The sequence below is a fragment of the Tympanuchus pallidicinctus genome, unplaced genomic scaffold (assembly GCF_026119805.1).
Source record: "Tympanuchus pallidicinctus isolate F22 unplaced genomic scaffold, pur_lepc_1.0 scaffold6, whole genome shotgun sequence".
Classification (NCBI taxonomy): Eukaryota; Metazoa; Chordata; class Aves; order Galliformes; family Phasianidae; genus Tympanuchus; species Tympanuchus pallidicinctus.
Genome location: NW_026294780.1, coordinates 9,060,392 through 9,074,232, shown reverse-complemented (window position 1 = coordinate 9,074,232; position 13,841 = coordinate 9,060,392). Strand labels below are relative to the sequence as shown.

Here is a 13,841-nt window from a genome sequence, read left to right as displayed (position 1 = left end):
TACTGAATTATTAATTAAAATAGACATGTGTTTTAGTGAAATGTAAGGTAGATTTCACAGAACCAGAGGCAACTTAAACCAGTTTTTGTATGTATGAAAGCATGACAAGAGGGCTTTATTGCTTTTTCTTTCCCAGACAGATTTCCCGAGGGAACGATGCCAAAAGCAGTTTTCCTAATATTTCACCAGTATGGTCATTCTTCATAATGAGATCTACTTTGCATTGCCAATGAGTATTGAAATAACTTTTTCCATAATACTTAAGTTTGTAATTGATTTTCAGATGGAGAACAAAACAAAACTTGGATTACTGCTTTCTTATGATGTACGCCCAGAAAAAGGGAGTTTATTACATCCAGGTAAGTTTCTGTTCTTTGTTTTAAATTAATCTCCAAAAATCATGCCAGTGCTCTCAGCAGAAGGACCTACAGAGCAGAGTTAACATGATTCCATTCTTAGTGGCCAATAAGTATGTGGGTTATTGTATCTGAGGAAGTATTTTGTGGATGGCACTCTTTGAAGTAGAAAGCAACTTACTGCATATGATTGATTTTTATCTTAAGATGCTTAGCATAAAAAGTGATGGAATGCAGGCAGCTTAACTGCTGTTTTTTCTTTTTTCCCCCAAATGATTTGCAGTTGAGGCAAAAGGCACCAGCATAGTGTTGAGTAGAAGTTGAGCTAAAATCTATTTTTCTTCCTCTTGAAAGCATGTGCGGTGTCACTTTGATCTCTAGAGTCTGTTGTATATAGCTGCATTTTTTTTTCAGAAACACAGACAGTGAATTAATCTGAAGTTTAATTTAGCTCAGAATTGTTCCTCTTTGTCTCCCTGCTTCGAAGTAGGTAGAAGTCTCGCCTACAAGTGTTGCAGATCTAGTGAGTAGCTGTGCTTAGGATTTTCATTTAGATTTTGGGACTGTATCCTTTGGGTATAACACTCCACTCGTGCAGTTTTTCCAAAGTGAGCTTTTCTGACTACTGTCTAAGAGCTGTCGGAGACTCAGTACTCCTGAAAGCTGTGCAGGGGATGATGTATTGGCAGCCTGCTTGAAGGTAGGCAAGTCACACAAATGTTAGTGCCAGCACAAAGAGGTGAGAGTGAATGCTCTAGGAGTTAGAACAGGAGCTGCAGTATCCTTTCTGCAGCAGTCTGCACTTAATGTGAAATAAAGGGATTGCAGCACAGCATCTTGGAAGTTGTGCGGTCTGGGTGAGGCTGGACTATGCACCTGTTCTTCTGTTGGACAGCTGAAGTCAGGAAATGGGGAAGTGAATCCTGCCTCTGTAGGTGGCATCTCTTAGCTTCTTGAGAAAGTCTTTCAGTTCTAGGAAGGGAGTGAGTAAATAATCACACCGTCATAGAAATAATACAAAAATTCTATTTGTTCTCCATATAATGTCCTGATGATGTCACTTGATCTGAAATTACTTCGTGAATGGTTCTTTTCTGAAGATAGAGGCTAGAAAAGTAGTGTGAACTTATTACTAACTACTTAACATCTGCATTATGTTGAAATGTATTGATGGCATTTTATTACAGAAGGATTCTGGATTAGTTCTCCAGTGTTACACTGTGAACCATACAATATTTATTCTTGTCTGTAGAGCTGAGGCTTTATAGCAATCCTTGCATTAAAAATATATGGGTATGTGTTAGCAATGTATTACAAATCACTGTTTCCTAGCACTGTTTTCTTCTATCACTTTTCTGTTTTTCATGAATGTTGATATCATTGCTCCCTTTTTCTAGCTTGAAGATGACATTGTTGTCAAGCAGAATTACTTCAGCACCATAAAGAACTTTGCGCTTCAGCTCGCTTCTGAAGATTGGATGATTCTGGAATTTTCTCAGCTGGGTTTCATTGGTAAGAAAATGTTCATTTTAGTAGTTTGAAAGAGCACATTCATCCTTAGATGGTGTGATGAATAGTGATCTGACTTCAAAGTTATCTTTGTACTGGAAATAAATCAAGAATTAGAAATTCTTTGGCTTCTTAAAGAATTCTGTGGTTTAACTCATGTTTGTGTTTGTTAGTTTAGCTACTTTTCCATGACAGTCAAATTCAAACTGTTGGAAGTAAGAGCATTTTTAGAACCAGAAATTATTTTATTCATAAGAACACTTGAACTGCAAGGAATTACTTATTTTAACTACAGTTAAAATATAAATGTAATTAGACTGTGAAGTTCAAGGGGCAAAAGCCCAAGAGTGAGCACTGCCTGAAACAGGCAAAATGGTGTTTAAGGTAAAATTTCCAAGGATCATCAGACATCGTTTTGTCTTGGTTGCAAAGCCTGTTTTATCTTTGCCTTTCTAATCCATCCAGAAGTTATGGCAATGTGCTCCTTCATAGGATTATTTAGAGGCTGTCTTGTCAATGGCAGTAAACAACAGTGAGAGAAGTTAATGCAGCACCTTGGATTCCTGGCGGAGGCTGCTGAAATCATTGTATAGTTATTTTTTCTGTCTTACACTAATCTGTTCTTATTGAGAAATACTGGACTTAACAGAAAACAACAACAACAACAAGGAAAGAAATTTTAAAGGAATTTTGCACCTTGAAAGGGGTATCTCATTATTGCAGTGATGTATCACGATGAAATTAAAAGCATAAAGCTGGAGATATGCAAGGAAAAATTAAAAACTAAGTCAGGCTGTGGAGTTTCCTGTACTATGCTGTTTACAGCTCCAGCACCACGTATGTTGCTGAGGCAATAGTTTCCTGATTTTCAGGGGTTCAGAGACTGACAAAGTTGAATGGAAACTAGCAGTCATTTCCTAAGGTACTGTTAGGTTACAAAACTGCTTTGTGCGTTTGATTGCCAGTCTTACCTACAGTGGAGGGCTGGAGAGGACATGGACAGAGGGAAGTCTTCCCATCTCCTATCTGCTACCCACATAACCAATCTGCTTGATTGCCTTGGGCAAACCAAGGAGGGAAAAACAGGAGATGAAGCTGCTTGTCATGGAGAAATAAGCATTCAAATAATTGGAGTTTTTGCCAAAAGTAAGCTTGTCTCTTTTGTTGGGAGAAGGAACAACTTGCAACTGTCAGCTCTGTGGTTCTGCGGCTGGAGAGTTTGCTTGGATAATAGCTTCTGACTAAATTTTGTTTCTACTTTTAACCAGGTAAACTCTAATTATGGATTTAGATGGGGTTAGAGTTTTAGATCCAGGCCTAACTGCACTTTGGATGTAAAGTCTGTGTGAAGTTCCTAGGCTATAGAGGCAGTTTGTCTTGCATAAATAGTGCAATGTGGATGGATATAAAGTTGTGTTATTTTTCTTTTTCCCGTGTCTGTATACTGTCTGTTTGCAGCATGGGCTCTGAAAATGGCTATCATTAGTTGTTTCTGCTGCCAGGTATCCCTGTTCTGGTCCTTCTTACATATTTGTCTTCATCCTGATGATTAAATGATTAAAATTTTGGATGCGTTATCTATGACTACATATCTTAATGTGTTGGGTTGTTTTTTTCTTTAACCAACAAAATAACATTTTTTCCTCCCAGTTTAGCTACTTATCCCACTTCTAAGTTTTGAGAAAAAAGTTGGTATTCATGAAGGTGACTAATACTTCTGGCTTTAAAACCTTCTGATCTACAATAGCCATATTCTGCATTTGAATATGCAAACAATGTAGATTTCCCTCATCTGTGCTACCTCTTTATGAATCTTGATGATTTGGTAAAGCAGACAGCTAAAGAGAAGGACAAAAGTAGTTTGTTGTAATTTGGGATGATTTTTATGTAGATACATAAAAATAGAGTACAGAACTGCTAGTGATTTAGCAATTAGGGATTTAGTGTAGCTGATTCATTGCAGTCTACTAGAAGCCTTGATCAGCTTACAAATTCTTCCAGGAAAAAATGTGTTTTTGTCATAGTGTTTCTGAACTGAAAATCTAATTTACGCAAGTAGTACATGAAGAAGTGGGAAATGCAGCTGTTCAGGCTGACAGCAGGATTATAAAATTCTGTCACCTCCACCATTGAGGAGAAGTTGCTTTCTTTGATTTATTTTTATTTTTTTGATACTGAAAGCATAGCCCTAAGTGCTGTCAAGTATCTAATAAATAATGGGTGAGATGTGTGCTCTTTCCCTAGAAGCTCTATGGAAGGAGGTGCCTCTTCTGCTCTTTCAAATTCAGCTCTGCACTGCAGTCCTTAGCATAACATGGTAAAGTCCTGCCAGATTTTTTATGAGAAATGCCAATTTGCCTTCCAATTGCTTGTAAGCTGAAGTGCTTTCCAGAGGATTTACAATACCTTGTCCTGTAGCTATAGTGTCAGATGTCACAAACTCTAATGGAGCAGTCTGAAATCAGCCTCTAGGTTGTCTTTTGCAGTCCTTCTAATTCTTCCAATTTGTGGTTAGGTCTCCAGCTTGGTGATTTTTGACTGCATACTGGGGACAGAAAAAGGGCAGTCTGCAGGCTAGATTTGGATGCCACCGGAGTGGCTTCATGGCTCACAGCATTTTTATCATTTGTAGCTATGTGGGCTTGAGTAAATGCTTCTGTTTGTTCTTGGGCTATGTCTGTGTCCCAGGGAAGCCAGGCTGCTGCTGTCACCCTCATGAAGGAAAAGCTAGGCAAGGGCTTGGCTTGTTTGGATTTAGAGGGGCTGAAATCTTGGATGTATGGAGCAGGGATTGTCTTGGTCTAGTTACCATGCCAAAGAGAAGCTGTGTACAGTTGGAGTTCTGAAGCTTTCAAGACCTCCACAGGGAAAGCCTGTGATAAAGCAAATCTTGGTTTTGAGCTTGGTATAGGAAGGGTGTTCTGAGGCCAGAAGTGCTTTGCAGGTGACAGAAATGGCAGATAGAGGTGGTGTTGTATTGTACTGAAAGGCAAAGTGCTGGGGGAGGGCTGTGCCATACTGAGTATGAAGGTGGTGACAGCACTTCAGAAAGCAGTATGTGTGCGTCTGCCCTTAGTGAGAGGCAGTGTTACTCCAGGTAGGTGTCTCAGGCTTGAGGAGCAGGATTCTGCGTGTTAGTTTTTGCTCCAGTGCTCATTGGAGCCTCAAGGAGAAGGCTTTGCCTGTGCTGTTCCACAGTGTTCAGGAGTGTGAGTGGCCAGTGGGGTTTGAGGACACTTGTACCCGGATTCTTCACTGTGTCAGGGGTCAGAACTTTATTGCATGGTTGAACAATAGCATGCAAATGCAGGCCTAGAAGAAGGCACCTTTGAGCACAGATTTGCCACGGAGAAGTAAATAATCTGCTTATTCATATCCTGGTTCTATTTTAGATAAAATTAGGATAACTTAGATTAAAAGAGTATATGCCCACTCTTCAGTCTTTTTCTCTGGTTATTTAGTTGTTGGGGTTTCTAGTGGCACAGTCCGTGAGTGTCTTTTCACCACAGATGACAACTGAAGACTACACTGTCTTCTTTAGAAGATGAGCTGATCAAAGTGATATATGTACAGTGTGGTGCTATTGCTGTGTCTTTGAGTAGAAGAAGAAAAGGACTCCAGAGCAAATGGAGTACATATACCTATAGCCCTGGAAGAGGATAAGCTGTCTCTTCAGTCAGCCCCCACAGCAATTGGAACAATAGTGTGGGGATGTTTTCTAGGTTGCATGTGTATCTTTACAATACACATCACGGAAAGGTCATCTTTCTGTGGAAGCAGGTGTGACTGACAGGCTATTTCAACCAGTGTCATCCAGAAATGGTGATTTCAGTCCCGTAAATGCTTCATGAGCCCTTACATTTTTAAGCTGATCTTTGATTAGGGTTTCTTGTATTTTTCTCTTTTCCTACACTGTTATCAAAAGCAGTAGGCAGAGATGAATCACCAGGAAAATTAGGAGCCTATTTAGTTGGAAGTGTGACAAGCTGAAAGAGCTGTTATTCCACCTGAACATTTTATACAATATTGTACAAATAATTTGATTGTTTCCTATCTGTTTTTAAATGCTTCTATAAATAATGTTAAACAACATGACAACAACAAAGTATGTAAATAGCAACAATATCCTAATAAAGACCTAAAGATTTTTATTTTTTTTTTAACAAGACAGTTCTAATTTAGAGGGAATTGTCCTTTGTTTAATGGGAGCCTCATGTAAGTCACACATTAATTTCAAGTGGGGATGTCTGTTTGAGGTCCTTCTTGTAGAAAGCACTAACAAATAATGTCAGTGTTTTTTCCTTATAAAATTAGAAATTCAAAGTTTGTGAGGGACAGCTTTCTGACTTGGCAGTGTTGGGTCTCTTACTATGTCTTAGCACGCTTAATTCTCCACCCAGCTCTGTGAATAGTCTCCTTTGTGACCACAACGTCATTCCAACAGATGAAACAATTGGGACTTCTTATGTCAGATACAACTTGCATAGTGTACTACATCATGATGTAATCACATTACATCCTCCAAACTGATTTCAAATTCCAAAAGAACTGTTATGTCATTGGCTGTTCTCTTTGCCAGTTTCACACAAGTCATGCAGGAATGGAATAAGAGTTCTTATGTTTGACATGCTTTCTGGAAATGATGGAGCCCTTTCGGTGACCTCCTGTGTCTCTAACCCCTTTTAGAGAGAATGAAGAATTTTGCAGGTCAGGATCTGAACATTGTTAGAGCAAGTCTCCAGATGTATGAGTCTGATAATTGATGGTGCTGGAGCACACATAAAAAAGGCCACCACAACTTAGATGTTCTCACTTAAAACATATCCTGGTTACCTAATATGTAAGCTGATAACCTGGAATTCTGTGTCTGTGCTGAGATAGTGTAAAACATGCCAACCTCAGTCCCACTTCAGCGGAGAAATTCTCCATCCCTATTAAAAAGATTTGAACTCCCAGCTCCTTTTTTTTGTGTTTACTGGTTGATTTATTGTACTACCTTGTGATAATCCTCCATGAATTACAGACCTAGGTGAGCCTCAAAGAAAGTAACTGAAACTGAGTGATGGTCCACATGCATATTCACAGCAGAAATATCATCACTTAAGGCAAAAATTAATGTAGTCTTAGGTGTAGTATTGGCTCAGGGTGATACTTCAGCCATATCCTGTCTTCTGTTTATGTAAAAGTGAACATCCACCTTGAGGAATGGAGTAATGCAGAGTGCTTGCAGTTCTTCATTTCCGTTCAGCCACATGTTCAAGTGAAGTGCTCCACTGCTGATAGTTTATGTTGCATACAAAAGGTTGTTCCTTGTTTGTTTGTCTTCAAGAATAGCCTGTGCAGCTCCTTAATGGCCTTTCTGGAGAGTTTTCTGTTCTTGTAGTGAGAACCAATTTCCCTTTTCTAATGTGCAGAGTGGTTTTGCTACCTCAGAGACAGATATTCTTAGTATTTACTCCAGCTGTTCCTTCAAAATGTAGAAAGAAAAAATACTGGGAACCCCTACTACTTGTGGACTTGATTGAAAAAACTTATGAAGGCCTTGTGCATTACAAATGAAGAGAAAATTTCACATCCTTAAGTGTGTTATTGCACATCCAAGTGTGGGTATGCTAAGAACTGGCATTGGAGAAGATCCTCTATTGCACTTTTATCTATTCATGTGCATGTCCCCCAAGAGCCCATGTATATATGTCAGCACTTCCTTCATCTAAGCACCATCTACAAAACTTAATCATGTCAGCTGGCATCCCCCCACGTGGTTCATTATTGTGTAAAGTCGTCTTTTCTTGTGTCTTCCATACTTCATCTTCAAACCTGATGATGCTTTCTGAATGTGTCCTCACTTCTAGATCTGGCTTTGGAAGCTTGAAGTTGTCACTGAGTCCCAGGTAGTAGAATTGCTTGTTGTTGGACTCTTTCTTCATGTTTGGGCTGTCCCACTGCCAGTTACTTATTGTGCCTAGTAGCCGTATCTTTACAGGAGATGCCTTAATTAGGTGCTGCGTTCAGTGCAACAACAAAGTCGAGTGTATTGGCCACTTTTCTCTTCAGACACCTTCTACTGCCCTGCAGAAAGTTGCTGATATAATACACTCTACAAAAACAAGAAGTTTCTCTTTTTCATCTAGGCCTTGTTTTAGAACTCATATTTTGTAGAATTGCAAGGATTCTGTAGTAACCATGTCACCAAGAAGTCTATCTGTGCTTTACCAAGGAGTATGTTATCTTGAAAGCCCCAAAGTCACATCAGTATATAGCAAAATTCTCCAGTTCTTTATCACATGAGGGATTTGGGCTTTCTACTAGGCAGCTGACTGCTTTAATTCTGTCTAGTTGGAATTGCACTTGGTTTGAGTTTGCCAGTGGCCTGTACATTCTGGAAAAACTCTGGTTGCTGCTATGCGACAGCATAGGGAATAGTAAGCACATGCCCATAATTTTTCTTCATCTGTTTCTGCAGACTGAAAACGTTTGTTCTTAAGGAGATTATGTTGTAACACACATGGAATGTTTTAATGGCACCCAGTTATATTACAAGTTCTTGTTTGATTAGTTTTTCTGTTTTATTTAGTTTTGCATAGCTGAAAGCAAGGGCATGCCACCTGGGAGGAATGCAGAGAAATAGTTCAAGCAGCCAGAGATCAGCTTAGGGAAGTTAAAGCTCTGATAAAATTAAATCTGGCCAGGGATGTCAAGGGCAACATGGAAGGCTTTTTATAGGTATGTCAGTTATGAAAGGAAGACAGGAAAAAGAAACATGCCCTCCTTGGAAGGGAGACCTGTTTACATGGAATATGGGGAACTTTTTGCATCAGTCTTCATTGGCAAGCGCTCTAGCCACATGGCCTATGTCACAGAAGGCAAAGGCAGGGACTTCGGAGAATGAAGAACCTCCTACTTCTGGAGAAGATCAGGTTTGAGACCTTAATGTTCACAAGTTTGTGGGATCTGATGAGATGTATCCAGTAGTCTTGAGGGAGCTGACTGATGAAGTTTTGAAGTCACTATCCACCATATTTGAGAAGTCATGACAGTCCTATGAAGATCCCAGCGAGTGAAAAGGGAAACACAACCCCCTTGGTTTTAAAAAGCTAAAAAAGGAAGATCCAGGGAACTATAGGCCAGTTATCTCATCTCTGTGTCCTGCAAGACTGTGGAGCAGATCATCCTGGAAACTATGCCAAAAGACATAGAAAACAAAGACGTTTGGAGACAACCGACATGGCTTCACTAAGTTCAAATTGTGCCTGCCAAGTTTGGTGGCCTTCTGCAGCAGGGATACAGCATTTGTAGGTCAGGGAAGAGCAACTGGCATCATCTACCCAGATTAAGCAAAGCATTTGACACTGTCCCATGTAACATCCTTGTCTTTAAATTGGGGAGACGTGGATTTGGTGGATGAATAAAGAATTGGATGAGTAGTAGAACTCAGAGGTGTGGTCAACAGCTCGATGTCCAGGTGAAGAACATTGAGGAATGGTGTTCACCAGGGGTTTGTAATGGGATCAGCACTCTTTAATATCTTTATTCATTATATGGACAGTGGGATTGAGTGCACCTTCAGGTATGCTGATGACTCCAAGGTGCATGGTACAGTTGATATGCTGGAGGATAGGGATGCCATCCAGAATGACTTTGACTGGTTTAAGAGGTGGACCTGTGAAAACCCTATAAATTTCAACAAGGCTGTGTGCAAGGTCCTGCAGCTGCATCAGGGCATAAGCACAAATGCGGGTTGGGTAGAGAATGTATGAAGAGAAGGTCTTGGGAGTGCTTGAGCGTTGAGAAACTCAACATGGTTTGGCAATGTGCACTTAGAGTCCAGAAGGCTGACTCTATCCTGGGTGGCATTAAAGGAAGGGTGGCCAGCAGGAAAAGGGAGGTGACAAGCCCACTCTGATCTGCCCTCATGAAACCCCACTGGGAGTACTTCATCCAAACTCTCAGGCCCCACACACAAGATGTAAATGGAAATGTTGTATTGAGTCCTGAGAAGAACTACAAAGATGTTCAGAGGGATATGACACCTCTTCTATGAATGTAGGCTGGGATAGTTGCTATTTTTTAGCCTGGATAAAAGAAAGCTCCAGGGAGACTTTACGGTGAGCTTCCAGTACCTAAAGAGGGCCAACAGGAAAGCTGGACAGGGGCTCTTTATCAGGAACTATAGTAACAGGATGAGGAGTAATGGCTTTAAACTAAAAGAGGGCAGATTTGGATTGGATATTAGGAGGAAATTCTTTACTGTAAGAGTGGTGAGCTACTGAAACAAGTTGCTGAGAAAAGCTGTGGATGCCCCAATCCTTGAAATGCTTAAGGCGCTGTGGGATGGGATTCTGGGCACTTTGATGTAGTGAGGGGTGTCCCTGCTCATGGCAAGGGTTTGGAACTAGTTGGCCTTTGAAGTACTTTCCAACCCAAAGCATTCTATAAGTATGGAGCTTTTCAGCTTTTGCTCAATTGGAGATTTCAAATCGTTCATCACTAACATACCTTATCGTGGCAGAAGCTTGCTTATTTTAACAGTGATTTCAAGGTACAGTGCTGTCTTATTATAACATAACTCCAGTTATTTTTAATGTCATTGCAGGCAAAATGTTCCAGTCTCCAGATATCACTCTTATTGTAGAGTTCATATTTATGTTTTATAAGGAGAAACCAATTGATTGGCTTCTGGACCATATCCTCTGGGTGAAAGTGTGTAACCCTGAAAAAGATGCTGTAAGTTTCTTCTTATTGTGAAGCTTCTAAAATGTTTTAATGTTTGTGAATGTGCTGTTTCTGCTGAATTAAAGGCTAGCATACAATTTATCATGGTTACTGTGTGTTCTAAATTAATCTGTTTTCCTACTAAGATTTTAATCTCAGGTAAACCTTCAGGAACACATTTTTCAGAGGCATTATAATTGTTTTTGTTCTGGATTCTGGAGGTGGATGCAGTAGTTGGTGAAAGAAAAATGTTAGATTAGTTTTTATATGTAACAGTCCTGAAGTTAATTCGTTCTTGTAACCCCCACTATGGCTCTGTAGAATACTACTACTTGTATAGCAGTCATAGAGAAGATTCCAAATGGTGATTAAATTTAGATTTTTGGTCCTTTATTCCTGTAGTAGCTTCCTTGATGAAAGACTGAAGAAACAGGTTCTGTACAAAAACAGATGTAGATTTCTTCTTTATTGACTAGTATTATATTTGTACAGCAGTGTTGCTAGATTTCTAGAATAAAACCAAGATGAACAGGATAAATAGGTCTGGGTTTTTGTGAGTCTTTTCCGTTCATGTAACATGACGTCCTTGAGTAAAATCTCAGCAACTTTTTGTTGAATTTAACAATATGGGTTTTTATCCCTTCTCCTTTTGCTTTAGAAACATTGTGATCGGCAGAAATCAAACCTACGGATACGCTTCAGGCCTTCTCTCTTCCAGCATGTTGGCCTCCACTCCTCTCTGGCAGGAAAGATCCAGAAACTCACAGTTAGTAGCTACACTTCTCCTTCCTTTCCAGAACAAATTGATCTCGTGAATATTTTTTTTTTTCAGTCTTTGAGAAAAAAAGAGTTTTCTTGTTTAGTATTTTTTAACTATGTGTTATTCCAATTGGAATGAACCTGGTATAAACTGGTTACTATCAGGTATAAGAAATACCAATCTCAGCTTATTTTTATGAATATTTGCTAGTGAGAATATGCTTCAATTTTTTTTTATTTCTTTATTACTTTTTCTTTTTTTATTACTTTAATGGAATGCTCCTCTTATTACCTATTACAAGATCTGAAATATCTGGAAATGAGTGATGTATTTATTTTTTCTTTTTTTTTTTTTCTCTAGGAGTTCATTTTAAGTGTAACCACTTGAGAAAAACGTAATAAAACAGCATGATGTTTTTCTTTCTTTCAACTAGGATAAAGACTTTCTGAAACCGCTACTGCATAAAATCCACGTGAATCCACCTGCAGAGGTTTCCACATCTTTAAAAGTGTACCAGGGGCACACGTTAGAAAAAACATATGTAGGGGAAGACTTTTTCTGGGCTGTCACACCGGTTGCTGGGGATTATATTCTATTTAAATTTGACAAGCCTGTCAATGTAGAAAGGTTAGTAATTATTTGGTTTTGGTCTCATATCTAAGGCTGTATGCTTGCCAAGAATGCTTGACAATAGAATTGGGGGCTGTCGTAATAAACTAAAGTGAAATCATCCTGGTTTATTTGCAGTTTAGGTGAAACTGATCACGAGCAACTTTTCCTTCCAAGCCTTTACTGCTTTAAATGTTATTTTCCTCTTTATTTCTTCTTTTAATTTTACCTGGAGCCTTTTTGATAAATGCGATTCAAGACCAATGCTTCTATGGCAACTCATAAGGGAATCCAGAGAAGCCAATTTGGCTCTATTTGTACTTGGATGGTCTGCTTCTAATTACAATTTCAACTGTGCAGCGCAGTGTGTGGTACAGTATGTTGTGCCCTGCAGCCTCAGCCTCAGTGCATTGATTGTCCAGACCAGAAGTCTTGCTGGAGCATATGGTGTCCTTTTACCTGAAATTTGGGAACTCTAAAGGTTATTATTATTACTTTTTTTTCAGAATCTGCTTTAGGGCTTGGAAAAGAGTTAAAAGTTCAAGTTGACCTATGTAATTAATTTTAAAAATAGGCTTGAAATGAAAGTACCTGTGATTTGCTAGAGAGCTAGAGGTGACTATCTACTAGAGTTATTAGTCTTCCTTTACTTTTGCTGAGACTTTTTGCAGCTTTATTATTTACTGTCCTACCAACATAGTAGTCTAAGACTTAAAAATTATATTGCTTATGCAGTGTCCAAGCATTGCTACTTTACTGGATTCCTTTCACTTTTCTTCACATACCTTATATGCTTTTTTGAGGCCAGTACCTCTAGTACAGTAGAGAAGGTTTCTTTGGACGATTTGTCTGGATGCTTTTCTTGTGAAGGAGCCCTTTTTGCAGACCTGAACTGAATCCAGTTAGTCAACTTCTGCACATTGCTACGTAATCAAAGACTAAGTGAGGATCAGTAGTTTCCTTGTTCTATGTTTTTCAAGCTGGTCTGACCTATGAAACTCAAGTTTGTTGTGCAAGATGTCAGATTACTCTTTCAGTTGATTAGTGTGCTTTAAAAGATTTTCCTGGATAGCTTCTAAGAAGTGTGTGTTGAGGGGTTTGACTGCGATACTTCTTGGATTAAAAGCAGATTGTTTTTTTAATCCTAAGCCAATAGTATAAAAATGATACATTTTCCAAATGAAATGTATGAACTCATTGATTCCTTTTTGATCAAATTTTCTTCTTCAAGGTTATAAAGTGATCTTTGTCAAATTTGTTTTTATTTTCTGAATTATTTATTTTTTTAATTAAGAATTATATGCTTCTATTTTATAAATAGGGTAACTGTAGCAAGTAAATGTTGATCTTGGATGGAACATTGTTGTTTCATTAGGGTGAGTCAAGTACGTAATGACAGTTCTGTTAGCAACGGGACAAGTTGCTAGAGGAAGAGGGTAGATTTACACTAGAGATTAGGAAGGAATTCTTTACTATGAGGATGGTGAGACACTGAACAGGTTGCCCAGCAAGACTGTGGATGCCCCTTCCCTGAAAGCATTTAAGGTCAGGCTGGATGGGGCTTTGAGCAATGTGGTCTAGAGGGAGGTATTCCTGCCTATAGCAGGGGGGTTGGAACTAGGTGGTCTTAAAGGTCCCTTCCATTCTATGATTTTGTAAACTGTTGCTAGCAAGTGTAGTAGGTCATCCCTGTGGTTGGCAAGCACAGGTGTGAAGAAAATATGCATTTGGTGTGTATCACCATCGTGGTGAAGGAACTGGGGGTAAAAGTAAATGCTGATGATCTCTGCGAAAGATGGGAAGACAGTTATAATTATCGTGCTCTTAAAATTTGTAGCTAGGGCTAAGATTGTTAGAAGCAGTCCCAGCAGTAGAGGATTATATGATTATTTATT

General features: G+C 39.1%; 1 protein-coding gene across 3 annotated transcripts in view; it reads left to right on the top strand.

Moving 5' to 3' along the window:
* Nucleotides 1-13,841, top strand: part of MGAT4A (alpha-1,3-mannosyl-glycoprotein 4-beta-N-acetylglucosaminyltransferase A) — a 77,534-nt gene that overhangs the window by 47,554 nt on the left and 16,139 nt on the right. For all 3 annotated transcript variants that reach the window (XM_052705706.1, XM_052705708.1, XM_052705709.1), the window contains 5 exons: nt 284-359; nt 1,754-1,868; nt 10,459-10,589; nt 11,236-11,343; nt 11,771-11,964. In XM_052705706.1, the coding sequence (XP_052561666.1) occupies nt 284-359; nt 1,754-1,868; nt 10,459-10,589; nt 11,236-11,343; nt 11,771-11,964 (624 nt within the window). The remainder of the gene's footprint in view (nt 1-283; nt 360-1,753; nt 1,869-10,458; nt 10,590-11,235; nt 11,344-11,770; nt 11,965-13,841) is intronic.